We start from the raw sequence: 15,951 nt of genomic DNA, 5'->3' as shown, positions 1-15,951 counted from the left end.
AAGTTATTTAATATGTTAAAAAAACAAACAAACACTCGATTGGGGGCCAGGAGGTCCTTAGTTCACTTATACCTCAGGCCGGCATGAAGGAGCGATATTTTTTTTAAACGTAGGTGACGAAAAAGAAGTAGAAGAAGAAGAAGCTGGATTTACTTTGTGGTGAACATGTTCCCCACAGTCTGCCGTCTCCTCCCATCCCCACTTCCACAAACACTTCCACAGCCTCACACATGCAACATACAAGTTGGCTTTTTTCTCTTCATGTGAGTAAGCAGAGCCATATCCACATCCTCACTTACACTTTGGGCCGGCTCTGCCCATAGTGATCCAGGACCTGTGAGAGGGGCGGGACTAGGCCTGGTTCTGACCACGTCACGGTTCTTCTTCTGTCAGTCCGAATTAAATGATTAAAATGGATGGATAAATAAATATATGCATATTAATTACCAGCGGTTTTCTTTGTATTATTTATACCAGTACAGAGTATTTACAGTGTCATAAATAAACCTTTTGCTTGATACTAAGCTTTCACTGTGATGTCAAAAAAGATACACAACATTAAAATTAGGGATGCACAGAAATAAAAATTGTTGGTCGGAAACTGAAACACCGAAACAAATGATTCTGCCAATTCTGTACCATTGTTTTTCTTTTATCTAATTTAGTTGTTAATGTTTTTTATTTATATTGAGCTTCTCTAGTCTTCTATTTGTGCACTTCTCCGTCTCCTTCGTTCTCTGTATCCACCGCAGCCTGGATCGTTTCTCTACGCAAGTACAGTCGTGATGCAGTGCAGGGTATCCAAGTAGATCTTAGTAAAAACGTGTTGACTCTCTTAAGAGTGCACTTTTCATTGTTTTCACTAAGTGGTTTTTCTCAGCCTCTTTGCTTTAGATGCTTTAGTGCTGCAATTAAGGGAATACGAACATAATGGGTAGTTCCCAACCTGGTCACCAAATCTGGTCCTGGTCACCTGACCTGGGCACAGTTTGAAACCCATGGCTTTAGATTTACACATTGTTCATTTGTTGAAGACAAGAGACTGAATCTGATCATGTCATTATTTTATTTAGATCTGAACATCTGGATGTCAACAACTACAGTGTCCAGCAGGGGGCGATGATGTGGTATCTGTTCAAACCTGATTTTACTTCCTCCAAAACACATCAATCAGTAGCAACTGGACTTAGTTCATTCATTCATCATTTACCACTTTATCCTTCACATGAGGGTCACAGAGCGGCTGGAGCCAGTCACAGCTGACATAGGGAGAAAGGCGGGGTCATCAGTCCATCACAGGTCAAACATGTAGAGACAAACAACCATTCACTGCCACGGTCACACCTATGGTCAATTCAGAGTGTCCAATTTACCGCTTCATGTCTTTGGACAGTGGGACGAACCCGGATCCCGGCAACCTTATTGCTGTGAGGCAACTGTGCTAACCATGTGCTCCACCGTGCGGCCGGAATTGTAGTTTTGCTGGTTAAATCTTGAAGTCCAGTCGCTACTGATTCAAAAACTATGACCTGTGTGTGTGTATGATTGTGTGAGTGTGTGTGTGTCTGTGCGTGCTATACACATGCTTGAAATATTAACATGTAAACATAAACATGTTTACGTGTCTTTATGTTCTAAACCAAACCCAGGAACAAAGTTCTGGTGATATCATACCTGAAGAGGCGGAGCAACTGATTGTCAAATGTGTTTATTATTAATTGAGATGCACATCTACAAACAAACCTCTTAATCTGAGGGCGTGGTTATCTCAGCCCCTCCCACAGGACACACAATCTCAGACCCCACCCACTTCACTTTAACAAATGACATTCTGAACTAATGAGTTTATATTTTGATGTGTATGAAGACAGACATGGTCACATGTCCTCACACACCTCAGTCACATTCATATATTTATATACATACTATATATACTGTATATATACACACGTGTACGTAGTGAGAAGAGCTGAAAGGTTCTGACCTGGTTCAGCAGGAGATACACAGACACGTGGCGTGTTTGAAACATCACGTGTCAGGTTCAAAGATCACGCGTCAGGTTCAAACATCAGGTTCAAAGATCACGCGTCAGGTTCAAACATCAGGTTCAAAGATTCAAACATCAGGTTCAAAGATCGCGCGTCAGGTTCAAAAATCGGGTTCAAAATCTTCAAACATCAGGTTCAAAGATCAGGTTCGCGTCAGGTTCAAACATCGGGTTCAAAGATCGCGTCAGGTTCAAAGATCAGTTCAAGATCAGGTTCAGATCAAAGATCAAGGTTCAAAGATCAGGTTCAAAGATCAGGTTCAGGTTCAAACATCAGGTTCAAAGATTCACAGGGGTCAAAGATTGCCAGGTTCAAAGATCGCGTCAGGTTCAAAGATCGCGTCAGGTTCAAACATGAGGTTCAAGATCACACATCAGGTTCAAACATCATCGCGCGTCAGGGTTCAAACATCAGGTTCAAAGATCACGTGTTAGGTTCAAAGATCACGCGTCAGGTTCAAAGATCACGCGTCAGGTTCAACGATCACGCGTCAGGTTCAAAGCGCACACAGGGAAAGTGGGAGGAGCTTGAAAACGTCTGTACATCTGCTGCTGAATCTCACAAAACAAAACACGAGTCAATATTTACACAAAATCAGTCGAGTGTATGTGTGTGTCCACATCATAAACATTAGCATTGTGAAAGTCATCAGGGGGCGCTATTCCATCTGTCCATGACCAGAATTAAATAAACCACTCTGAAAGCCCCGCCCACTTGCTGCTCCTGCCCACAGGCCTTTCAAACGGATGACTCGCGGGCGGTCTTGGACCGCAGCGCTCCGGCACGACTCAGAAACGGAAACGTGGTCCCAAGGCAGCCGGACGCCACGGTCAGACCCAGACTGGCCCAGGCACAGCAGATGGACCAGCCATAACCGTGGTCCACGTCCGCCGGCAGACCGTAGATAAATGGTGGTTTCCTGGAGAGGTCGTAGGTCACACTGGCTGCGTATGTGCACAAAGAGATGGTGCAAAAGATTCCTGAGGACAAAGCAGAAACAAGGACTGTTACTGACCTGAGAGACCACTTACAGGACGTCCAAGTGTCTGACACCTGACATCATGTGTCTGATATATGAATCAGTCCAACCTGTCCAGAAAATGCTCAACGCCCAAATATCCCTTGCGTCAAATGTCCCAGACATGCTAACATTCATGAACGTCCAAAAAATCTGATGTCCAGAATGTACTCAATGCCCAAATGTCCCGCTCAGAGTCCAGAATGTCCTGTCCCTCCACCTGCTTATCTGACAGGATGCTTTCTGTTGTTGTAGTCCCTGCCTGTGACCAGCAGAGGGCGACAATGGAAAGCTGAAAGTGAGTTACCTGCCATGAGGAAGAGCAGACCGGACACGTGCTGAGTCAGACTCTCTTCCCAGAAGAACCCGACCGACGCCACAATGCTGCCACACAACAGGACGGCGGCTGCCATTCCCAGGAAACCTGCAGTGATGCGGCGCAGGTCTGCACAAACACACACACACACACATACATATACACACCCACTGAAGTTGACTAAAACCAGTGTGTGTATGTGTGTGTGTGTGTCTTACGCAGCAGGTGCCACTCGTCCTGCTGAATCGTCCTCGTGAGGTTCAGTGGGATGTTCCTTAATCTGATTGGCTGAGAGAAGTGATACTTGACAGCTGTGCAGCGGTCAGCGATACCTGAGGACCAGAGGACACACGTGAGACTGAGACACATGTAAGACACGTGAGGCTGAGACACAAGTGAGACTGAGACACAGGTGAGGCTGAGACACATGTGAGACTGAGACACACGTGAGAGTGAGACACAAGTGAGACTGAGACACAGGTGAGACTGAGACACAAGTGAGACTGAGACACAAGTGAGACTGAGACAGATGTAAGACACGTGAGGCTGAGACACAAGTGAGACTGAGACACAGGTGAGACTGAGACAGTCAATGTATGTGTTAATGTATGTGTGTGTGTGTGTATGTGTGTTCATGTGTGTGTGTGTGTATGTGTGTTCATGTATGGGTGTGTGTTCATGTATGTGTGTGCAGAGCCGGCCCAAGGCATAAGCGAACTAAGCGACTGCTTAGGGCCCCGTGACCACCAGGGGGCCCCAAGAACAATTAACTAAAAAAAATAAATAGATAAATAAAAAAAAATTTTGCCTGAGGGTGATGACACATATCAGTGTCCATGAGGGGAAAAAAGCAGTGAAACATGGTGAATTTAAGTTGAGACTTTAGTTGAAGTGAAAACACAGCTGAGAGCAGCCCAATGTGAGTGAGTGAGAGCGTGAGAGAGTGAGTGAGAGAGTGAGTGAGTGAGTGAGTGAGACCGCTGCCCGGTCCTATCATGTTGTACAATTGCTGTTTTATTTGATTGTGTGTGTGTGTGTGTGTGTGTTACTACGGGGAGGATGTTGATATGGCTCTGTTTACTCACATGAAGAGAAAAAAGTTTTACTTTCATGTCGCGTGTGTGATGACAGGCTGCGGGGAAACATGTTCACTACAAAGTAAATCTTTTGCTCTTTTTCTTCTTCTACTTCATTTCCTACGGTAAAAAAAGATCGCTCTTTCAATGTCTCCGTTACCGCATAAGTTTCGCTTTTGAAATCGCACCATGCCCCGCCCCTCAAAAAATCCCACCACACCAGTGCCGGCCTGGCCCCCAATCAAGCGTTTGGGTTTTTTTTGTTTGTTTGTTTGTTTTTAAACATATTAAATAACAAGTGACATGATTGAACGATTTAATGAATGAATGAATTTTTCAATTTAAGTTCAGTAAACCATGCTTTGAATATGAAAGTTTAAAATACACCTGTGATCTAAGTGCCCTCCAAGGTTAAAAGGTGTCCGGTTTGGTGTAAATAACGACTATATTAATACCGGGGTCTACCAAGGGCCAGAAGTCTAGAGGGGAGCCCCAAAACATTGTTGGCATGTGAGCAAGGATGGATTCCTGAATGTGCCGACCGGGCCCAGAAGTCAAGGGGCCCTGAAGCCTAAGCCCGAGTCACTACCTTAATAAGTCAAAAAGCAAAAGGCGATCTTTTTTTACCGTAGGAAATGAAGTAGAAGAAGAAAAAGAGCAAAAGATTTACTTTGTAGTGAACATGTTTCCCCGCAGCCTGTCATCACACACGCGACATGAAAGTAAAACTTTTTTCTCTTCATGTGAGTAAATCTTTTGTGTTCAATGAATCTGAACACATTTATGTATTGCCCTTCTCCAGCTCTCAAAAATGCAACAGAATATAGGAAATTAAGAAAACTGTCTGGGGGAGGAGCCCCAGACCCACCTTACGATATGCAACCGCTTTTGGACAAATAGGGAGGTCCTTATGCATCTGTGCCCAGAGGAAGAGGAGTTCATAATCTGTCTGATTTAATACAATTGATAATGTAACATTATTGTGTGGTGTGTCAATAATTGTCAAGCACAGGTGACTCTGCATGGTTGGAGGAGGGGCCCCCCAAATCAAATTCTGCATAGGGCCCCCTAAAGGCTTGGGCCGGCCCGTGTGTGTGTGTTAATGTATGTGTGTGTGTGTTAATGTATGTGTGTGTGTGTTTGTGTGTGTGTTCATGTATGTGTGTGTTAATGTATGTGTGTGTTAATGTACAGTATGTGTGTGTGTTCATGTGTGTGTGTGTGTGTGTTTGTGTGTGTATTCATGTGTGTGTGTATGTGTGTGTTAATGTACAGTATGTGTGTGTGTTCATGTGTGTGTGTTCATGTATGTGTGTGTGTGTTAATGTATGTGTGTGTTCGTGTGTGTGTGTTCATGTGTGTGAGTGTTCATGTATGCGTGTGAATGTATGTGTGTGTTATGTATGTGTGTGTGTGTTCATGCATGTGTGTGTGTTCATGTATATGTGTGTTCATGTATAATGCGTATGTGTGTGTGTGTTAATGTATTTGTGTGTGTGTGTTAATATATGTGTGTGTATGTGTTAATGTGTGTGTGTGTTAATGTATTTGTATGTTCATGTATGTGAGTGTGTTAATGTATGTGTGTGTTCATGTATGCGTGCGTGTGCGTGTGTGTGTGTGTGTGCGTGTGCGTGTCACCTCGGTCGATGAGTTTATCGATATCGGGGTCCATATCGGTGAAGTAACATTTCCTCCACAGACCGGAGTGCGTGGAAAACAGTGGCCTTCCACACTCGCTCTCCAGAATTCCCATTCCCAGAATGGCTCTCCAGTTTTCCAGCAGCTCCTCCTCTCTGCTTCCCACATGAACGGGCTTCATCAGCGCTACGTCCCGGTGCCGGGCCCCACCGCCGCCTCCGCCACCTCCACCACCGCCGCCGCCGCCTCCTCCTCCTCCGCCGCCGCCTCCAGTGTCCACCAGCGGCAGGTGGTAGATGGGCATCTCGCGGTTCTTCTGGTCGTTGGAGTCGGAACCGTGCCGGTCGCAGTTGTCCTTGTGTCGGCGGGTGTCGGTCTCATACCAGTGATCGGTGGAGATGGCGGTGACCAGCAGCAGTAGCGACGTGACGCTGAGCGCGAGGCTCACCGCGGACACCGTCACCGTCACCGGCCGGGCTCGTTCCATGGTCGGAACATGGACCGAACGGCACCCGGTCCCGGAGCAGGTCCCGGCGCTGTTCTTGGCCTGCTTTGTGTCGCTGTGTCCGTTACTGAGCATCTTCTGCAGCCATCCTCGCTCCCGCCAGCCGCTCCCGTGACGGACAGTCGGTGCCGCGTCAAGGTGAAAGCAGGTAGTGCGCAGCAGCAGCGGAAACCCACCGGAAGCGCTTTCAAAATAAAACAGATGGCTTCTTCCGGCCTGTTGCGTTCTTACCATTCACGACTCGTTGATAGAAATAATCCAAACATGTAGATTTTTTATTTCGACAGGACAACAAAAAAAACAGTTTAAACTCTCCTGTCATCAGTCAGGTAACCATGACGACCTGATGACTGAGGCCTCATGGGAAATCTCAGGTGACTCAATGTGACAGCGAAAAAAGAGAAAGTTTGTCCATTAACGTGATCAATAATTCAGCTGCTTCCTGTAACACTACTCTCCTCCTCTTCTCCTCCTCTCCTTGTGTGTGTCTGTGTGTGTATGTATATGTGTCCAGGTATTACTAATGTTGTGGGGACCTAAACCCGTTTACACAGTCACATTATGGGGACTTGTCTTCCTTGTGGGGACAAAAGGATTTAGAGTAAGTCTCCAGGAAATAAATGTAATTCAATGCAATGTCCCCTCAAGTCATGAATGTTGAACAAGAGTGTGTGTGTGAGTGTGAGAGACTAACTTGAATATAAAGAAGCAGAGATTGTTTTTGGAAACAGCAGCAATCACTGTCACTATTCTGATTATCAGTGAGTCAGAGGTCAAAGGTCAGAGGCAGGGTGATTCTGCACAAACTCCATACAGATCAATGTGTGTGTGGTGTGTGTGAGTATCTTCACTTTCCTCACCTGCCGGGAGTGCAGAGAGAGGCTGAGTGTGTGTGTATGTGTGTGTGTGTGTGTGTATGTGTGTGTGTGTGTGTCTCTCTCTCTGTGTGAGTGTGTGTGTATTTTCATTAACAGTCTGATCGTCTGCAGCTGCAGCAGAACCTTCACTCTGAAGATCAGCCAGTGTTTAAGTGCTGAAGCTGCAGGACATGGAGGTCAGAGGAGAGAGAGAGGGAGTCGACAGAGAGAGGGAGAGAGAGAGAGAGGGAGAGTATTACGGCGAATCCTGTGTTTACCGTTCTTGTTCCATTTGTGGCACAGATAGTCCGACACACATTTCCTTGAAAGCACGCACAGAGAGTTTTGATCTTGATTTCTTGATATTTATTAAACAATAATCTCCGGTTGAAAAATAAAAAACAAGCAATGTCGCTATATATGCAACCAACAAAGGGACGATTTAATACATTCAGATATGTTTTAATTAGCTCTGTAGCCTTCCTTGTAAAGGACTGTTATGTGACTGTTATGTGACTGTAGTGTGACTGACTTTAGTGTGACTGTAGTGTGACTGTAATGTGACTGTAGTGTGACTGTAGTGTGAATGTATTGTGATTTTGTGTGTGATCAGGAAATGCGATCAGAAAAGGAATGTAGCTATGACTTTACGTGACTGTAGTGTGAATGTATTGTGACTTAGTGTGACCAATGTGACTGTAGTGAATGTATTGTGACGTGCAGTATTGTGACTGTAGTGACCAATGTGAACAAGCCGTGACTGTAGTGAATGTATTACAGACTGTAGTGTGAATGTATTAAGATTCAGAGGTGACTGTGTGTGAATGTATTGTGACTGTGTGACTGTAGTGTGAATGTATTGTGACTGTAATGTGAATGTATTAGACCGTAGTGACTTGTATGCATCGTAGTGTGACTGTAGTGTGAATGTATTATGACTTTAGTGTGACTGTAGTATGACTGTAATGTGACTGTAGTGTGAATGTATTGTGACTGTAGGACTGTAGTGAATGTATTATGACTTTAGTGTGACTGTAGTATGACTTCGTAATGGACTGTAATGTGACTGTAGTGAATGTATTTCTGTGACTGTAGCGTGACTGTAATGTGAATGGCCAGTGGAATTTGTGTGTGACAAATGTGACTGTAGTGCATCAGTGTGAATGTATTATGACTTGTGTGACTGTAGCATGACCGTAATGTGACCGTAGTGTGAATGGTGATCTGTAGTGTGATTTTAGCTGACTGTAATGGGAATGCATGTGACTCTGTAATGTGAATGTATTGTGACCGTAGTGACTTATCCACTGTAGTGTGAATGTATTGTGAATGTATTGTGACTGTAATGTGAATGTATTGTGACTGTAGTGTGACTGCATTGTGACTGTATTGTGATTGTAATGTGTTGTTGTCTATAAACAGTGTTAAATATGATGTTGTCTATAAACAGTGCCTTGTGCCTCGTGTAAAGCAGCTGTGAATGGTCAAGACTGATATGATTTAACTGCGTCTAAGAAAATAAGGCGTATGGATACGATTGTTAAGTCCTTCCCTTTTATCGTAGAAGGTGTAGGATTCACTTAAACATGTAACAACTTCTTTTGGCGTGTGGGTTTCACCGGCTAACACGAAAAGCTAACAGAGCTAAAAAACACAAGGCAACGACAACTTCCATTCTTACTCAGAGGTAAAAAAAGGAGACGACTGTAGAGGACAACGTTCTACATGCAAACGATGCCACACAGTGGCTGCAAGTGTACACTGCAGGTGTGAACCAAACAACAAAAAAACCATCACAGAACACAACGTCTTACTCTAATTGTTTTTATTACATTTAAATTATTATGTTATTGGCCGTTATTACGTTATTGGCCATTATTACGTTATCGGTTGCTACAATCCTTCTTCTAAAGCCAACACTGACGAGAGTCCACTTCACTGTCTCTGCCGCCTGTGATTGGTCAGATCATATAAGCACCGCCTGTTGGCCAATAAATAACTGATGATCTACAGCTCATTTAAGGGTCTGGATCCTGTGAAGTGTGCAGTTGAGGGAGGAGACAGACTCAGTAACTCACAGGATAAATGCTGCCCTCTACAGTTCAAAGTCCTGAATCACAGATTTAAGCTCTAATCACAAAACAAAACATCCCATAAATCTGCTATATTTACACAGATGTGATATAAAATAAAGTGATTTTTCTCAGTTTAGTGAATGTGAATGTGACATTTCTCACACTGACACACAAACAACCATTCACTCTCACATTCACACCTATGCTCAATTCTCATTTGTAAAACCTTCCTAAAGGCCACAGAAAGCCCAGAGTTTTGGCACAGTTGTGTCGCTATATGATACTAAAACTACTACTGATATTACAACTACTACTAATACTACTACTACTGATACTACAACTGCTACTATTACTACTACGACTGATACTACTGATATTAAAACTACTACTACTGATACTACAACAACTACTACTACTACTGATACTACAACTACTACTACTACTGATACTTTACAACTACAACCTAGCCTACTACTACTACTACTGATGCTACTACTACTACTACCGATACTACAACCACTATCCTCACTACTACTGATACTACTACATCTACTACTACTACTGATACTAACCACATTACTTATGGATACTCTACTACATTACTACTACTACTACTACTGATACTACAACTACTACTGGTACTACAACAACTACTACTGATACTACAACTACTACTACAACAACTACTACTACTGATACTACTAAAACTACTACTACAACTACTAATACTGCTACTACTGATACTACAACTACTACTGATACTACAACTACTACTACTACTGATACTACTACAACTACTACTACTACTGATACTACAACTACTATTACTACTGATACTACTACTACTGGATACAACAACCGTACCATTACTACTAATTACTACTAACATTACTACTTACTGATACTACAACTACTACTGGTACTACAACAACTACGATACTGGCTACAAATACTACCGATACTACTACCTAACTACTACTACAACTACTAATACTGATACTACAACTACTACTGATACTACAACAACTACAACAACTACTACTACTACTGATACTACTACAACTACTACTACTACTGATACTACAACTACTATTACTACTGATACTACAACTACTACTACTACTGATACTACTACTAACATTACTACTACTACTGGTACTACAACAACTACTACTGATACTACAAATACTACAAATACTATTACTACTGATACTACTACTACTGATAGTACAACTACTACTACTGATACTACTACTAACATTACTACTACTACTACTGATACTACAACTACTACTGGTACTACAACAACAACTACTGCTATTACAAATACTACTACTACTACTGCTACTGATACTACAACTACTACTACGACTAATACTTCAACTACTACTATTACTGATACTACAACAATGTCATAACCCGGCTCCTAGGCCATGACATACATATGGGAAGAGACGCAATGGATGGCAGGAAAGTAAAAATATTTATTATAACAAAATAGACAACTAAACAATAATTTGCAAATATGGAGTGTGTCAGTCAGTGATATCAGCCATGTAAGTGTGGGTGCGTAAATATTGAATGTATGGTGTTGTGGCGGAGTGAAAACAGAACCAGAATCAAACAAACAAAAAGGCCTGCAGCTGCTGGCTGGTGAAGTGTCAAAACCAGAGAGCCCGAATGGCACTGAGGGAAGGCCTTTTATCCTCTGTGGCAGCAAGTCACAGGTGCTCTAAATTCAGCTGGCTGCCACACCCACACTCTCCCATAGATCCCATAGATCTGCGGGAAAAATACACACGACTCATACCAGCATTAACACACTTGAGGCTTGGCTAGGCAGGGGCCGTCACATACAACTACTACTACTACTACTACTACAACTACTACTGATATTACAACAACTACTACTACTGATACTACTACTACAACTATTACTACTACTGATACTACAACTACTACTACTACTACTGATACTACTACTACTACTACTACCGATACTACAACTACTACTACTATTGACACTACTACTACTACTACTGATACTACAACTACTACTGATACTACTACTACAACTACCACTACTACTACATACTACGACTACAACAACTACTAATACTGATACTACTACTACTACTGAAACTACTACTACTACTACTACTGATACTACTACCACAACAACTACTACTACTACAACTACTACTGATTCTACAACTACAACTACTGATATTACAACTACTACTACTACTACTGGTACTACAACAACTACTACTGATACTACAACTACATCTACTACTACTACAACAACTACAACTAATACTTCAACTACTACTGATACAACTACTACTGATACTGCAACTACTACTGGTACTACAATAACTACTATTGATACTACACCTACTACAACAACTACAACTACTACTGATACAACTACTACTGATACTGCAACTACTATTGATACTACACCTACTACAACGGATACAACTACTATTGATACTACAAGTACTACTGATACTGCTACTGCTGATACTAAAACTACTACAACTGATACTTATACAACTACTACTATTACTACAGACACAACTACTACTGATACTAAAAGTACTACTACAATTACAAAATCAAACAATTCACTGATGTCTGTGAATCATCACTTGTTTTTCACTCCAATCAACAAGAAATAGTTATATCAAAATAAAGTTGCACAGGAAACAGTGGACTGTCAAAATAAAGGTTTAATAAGAAATATGGTTATGTCAAAAGAAAGACACACAAGAAATGGTGGACTGTCAAAATAAAAGTCAAACAATTAGTGAAAAGTATAACAAGCATCTTCTGAGGACACGGGAGAGACGAGTTATCAAATAGGTTTTATTTATTAACTTAAGTTTTTTTTTACTGCGCTGTGATTGGTTCAGAGACGGAGCTGAAATCCGAACGGAAGAGTCAACAGAACTAATTCAGATTCTGGATCAGTTTTTGGATGCGGTCCAGAATGATCTGGTTAGAGCTACAGCAATCATCTGGTCTGTACGGGGCCCTGATGGTCAGGACCCCTGCCACCCTCAGCTCCTCCCCCTCCTCCTCCACTGGGATTCGGTTCTTCTGGATCCAGGTCTGGAGGAACGCCCTTCTCCTCCTCAGCTCCTCAGCATCCAGGCTGCAGGTCTTTGGGAGGATTAAGGAGTTCTGGAGGCGGTCTAAGGTCTCACTATCAGCCTCCTGCAAGACCTGCACCTCCTCCACGGCGTGACCCATCACCATGTCCACTGACATTTTCCCGTCCTCCCTGAAGTCCACAAGAACCAGACTGTGAGGAGACACAGAGCATATTATATAATACTCTCCCTCTGGTGATTATTGATGATTTATTGGTGATTATTAGAGCTGAAACAATCAATTAATCGATTACTAAATTAATCAACGACTATTTTTATAATGGATTCATCGGTTCAAATCTTTTTTCATGATTTAAACAAGATTTCCGCTTGTTTAAGCTTCTTAAATGTGAGTATTTTCTTCATTTCTTTGCTCTGGATAACAAAGAAATCATTAAAAGTTAATCATTTTGGTTTGTGGAGAAAACAAGACATTTGAGAACATCATCATTTCCAGGTTTAACGAACACCGATAAACATTTTTTAAGGTTTTCTGATATTTTATGGACCAAACGATTAATTGAGAAAATAACCGACAGATTAATCGATTATGAAAATAATCGCTAGTTGCAGCTCTAGTGATTATTGATGGTTTATTGATGATTACTGGTGATTATCGATGATTACTGGTGAACATTATTGTAGCTCACAATCATGAAGAGGAAAGTTAAGAGATTTGATGTCAGTGATTTTCGTCACATCTTTGGAGCAACAATAGTTTCTAGATGACGATGAAGATGATGGTTATGATGAAGATGATATGCTTTGTTTCAGTGATGTTTTTGTATAATCTATCTATCTACATCTATCATAAAAGTGATATTTTCTTCACTTCTTTCATACCGATAATCACCAATAATCAGAGTTCTTGATGAAACACAGCTGTGAGATAAACGTGCGCTCAGATTCGGTTCCTTCTGCGTCTTATTTTGAAAACCGAATGTTAACACCGTAGAAGCCTTTGTAAATTCAGTTTTAAAAATAAATAACGTGACTCAGTGACAACACTCAAACCTTAAACACATTAAATATGTGACGTCATCGCACACGGATGTTTGACGTTACCTCGCGGACACCGGGTCCACGGTCACGAGCCAGCCGCGGCGCTCCTCATCTTTTCCCGCCGTCACTTTTATTTGTTTGTTGACGAAACGAATCCACTGCAGCGGACCTAAGTGAGACCAGGCGTCCTGCATCACGACCGCTGAACGTCTGTGGCCTGCAGCTGCGCGGTTGCGGCTCGATCATTAAAGTTCTCCGGAGGAAACGCTACTTCGGCTCAAAGGTTCCGCCTCCTCTTTAACATACGAGAGAGCGATCAGTTCAGATCAACCAACCAACTAACTAACTAACTCACTCACTCACTCATTCATTGATAATACATACATTGATGATCTTTTTGAGTTTGATGATCTCTGAGCTCGAGATAATCCTAATGTTTAAAAGGGGAGAGAATAAAACAGCAACTCCTGCACTGAAGTTGGTGCCGTGGCTGAGGACATACTGTCCTTTCCACCATAAAGCCCAGTCTATTTCATTTCCACTATCACTGTGTGTTTCCTGCAGAAAAATCACATCCAGTCTTTTCTGTTGAATGATTTCAGAAACTAAAGCTGGTTTGTGTGCGTCTCTACCTCCATGAATGTTTAAAGAAGCTGCTCTCGAGACCTTCATGTCAGACAAAAAGAAACAGAACAGCAAAAACCAGAAAGAAAGAAACATCAAGTTATAATTGATCATGACCTTTTATTTAGACAATTTCACTTATTTCCTTTTTTTTGTAGCATTGGCAATGGTTGAGTTTTTCCATAGGTTAGTCACAACTTTCTTTAACTGAACTCTCTGAAGGGCGGTGGCAGAGGTATCAGGAAAACAATCACTGACATTTACTGTTTTACCAAAAGTGTCGTCTAAGAAATGATTGATCTCCTCCAGAGAGAATAAATCAATGCTCTGAGAGACACTGTCAGTGACAGAGACATCATCAGCCTCACTTACCTGATCTGTCAGCTACAGCTGACACCTGTGCCGACACCGGCCGCCACAGCCACCGGCCCGAGCCTTTAGGGGACCCTAAGCAGAATTTGATGGGAGTCTATGCGGAGTCACCTGTGCTTGACGATTATTGACAAGTCACACTATAATGTTACATTATCAATTGTATTTACACAGACAGATTATGAACTACACTTCCTCTGGGGGGGCCACACGGTGGTCTAGTGGTTAGCACTCTTGCCTTGCAGCGAGAAGACCCGGGTTCGAGCCCCGGTTGGAACAAGGGCCTTTCTGCATGGAGTTTGCATGTTCTCCCCGTGTGTGCGTGGGTTCTCTCCGGGTTCTCCGGCTTCCTCCCACAGTCCAAAAAACATGCAATGTGGGGATTAGGTAAATTGGACACTCTAAATTGACCATAGGAGTGAGTGTGAGAGTGAATGGTTGTTTGTCTCTAGCTGTGTGTGGCCCTGCGATGGACTGGCAAACTGTCCAGGGTGTACCCCGCCTATCGCCCGATGTAGCTGAGATTGGCACAGCACCCCCCGCGACCCTCTGGTGGAGGGTAAAGCGGTAGATAATGACTGACTGACTGACTTCCTCTGGGCACAAGGACCTCCCTATTTGTTCAAGAGTGGGTGTATATGGGAAGGGGGGTCTGGGGCTCCTCCCCCAGAACATTTTGAATCTGGTAGATGTGATTTCCTATATTCTGGTGCATTTTTGAGATGGCCAGCTGGACAAGGGCAATACATAAATGTGGTCAGATTCATAGCCTTTTGCTTTTTGACTCATTGAGGTTGTGACTTGGGCTTCAGGGCCCCTTGACCTCTTGGGCCCAGTTGGCTCATTCAGTAATCCATCCTTGCTCACATGCCAACAATGTTTTGGGTTTTGAAGAGCTTTATTCACTCCTTAAATCAGCAAACAAAAGGTGAGTTGGAACAGCTCTGAAAAAAGGCTAAACGCTAAGCTAAACTAAATCCTAAACTGAGAAACAAACAGAAACCTGAGCTTGACTATGACAATAATTGACCTTTGTCTTTGTGGCACAGACGCTGACAACACGTTTGACGCTCTGGCAACAGGAAATGGGAGAAGGGAGTATGTATAGGGAGTGAGGATAAGGATCACCAGGTGAAAACAATCAGGGAATCAGACGGCACAGAACAAGGCAGACAAGGTGCTCACAGGAAGTAGAAAAAAAAACAGGAACAGTGAAGTTCCCAGGAACCCAGGAAGTGACACTAAACTAAAACTACTAA

The 15,951-nt window shown here is 42.7% G+C and overlaps 2 protein-coding genes across 3 annotated transcripts; both read right to left on the bottom strand.

Annotated features, from left to right (window-relative positions):
- Positions 1 to 2,443: 2,443 nt before the first annotated feature.
- tmem178 (transmembrane protein 178) lies at positions 2,444 to 6,775 on the bottom strand. Its single transcript, XM_044027442.1, has 4 exons — positions 6,100 to 6,775; positions 3,601 to 3,714; positions 3,374 to 3,511; positions 2,444 to 3,028 (listed from the first exon to the last, which is right to left on the bottom strand). The coding sequence occupies exons 1-4, from the start codon at positions 6,677 to 6,679 to the stop codon at positions 2,787 to 2,789; spliced, it is 1,074 nt and encodes a 357-aa protein (XP_043883377.1). The 5' UTR covers positions 6,680 to 6,775; the 3' UTR covers positions 2,444 to 2,786.
- Positions 6,776 to 12,157: 5,382 nt separating this feature from the next.
- On the bottom strand, positions 12,158 to 13,949 carry gemin6 (gem (nuclear organelle) associated protein 6). 2 transcript variants are annotated; one of them, XM_044028890.1, is made up of 2 exons: positions 13,760 to 13,949; positions 12,158 to 12,825 (listed from the first exon to the last, which is right to left on the bottom strand). In XM_044028890.1, exons 1-2 carry the CDS (start codon positions 13,888 to 13,890, stop codon positions 12,492 to 12,494), a joined length of 465 nt encoding a protein of 154 aa, XP_043884825.1. In that variant the 5' UTR covers positions 13,891 to 13,949; the 3' UTR covers positions 12,158 to 12,491. The 2 variants fall into 2 exon arrangements, with proteins under 2 accessions (XP_043884825.1, XP_043884824.1); XM_044028889.1 differs by having other exon boundaries at positions 12,259 to 12,846.
- Positions 13,950 to 15,951: the final 2,002 nt, after the last annotated feature.

This window comes from Solea senegalensis, linkage group LG6 (genome assembly GCF_019176455.1).
Source record: "Solea senegalensis isolate Sse05_10M linkage group LG6, IFAPA_SoseM_1, whole genome shotgun sequence".
In the NCBI taxonomy this organism is placed as follows: Eukaryota; Metazoa; Chordata; class Actinopteri; order Pleuronectiformes; family Soleidae; genus Solea; species Solea senegalensis.
The sequence above is the reverse complement of the archived record's forward strand: the minus strand, read 5'-3'. Positions and strand labels throughout refer to the sequence as shown.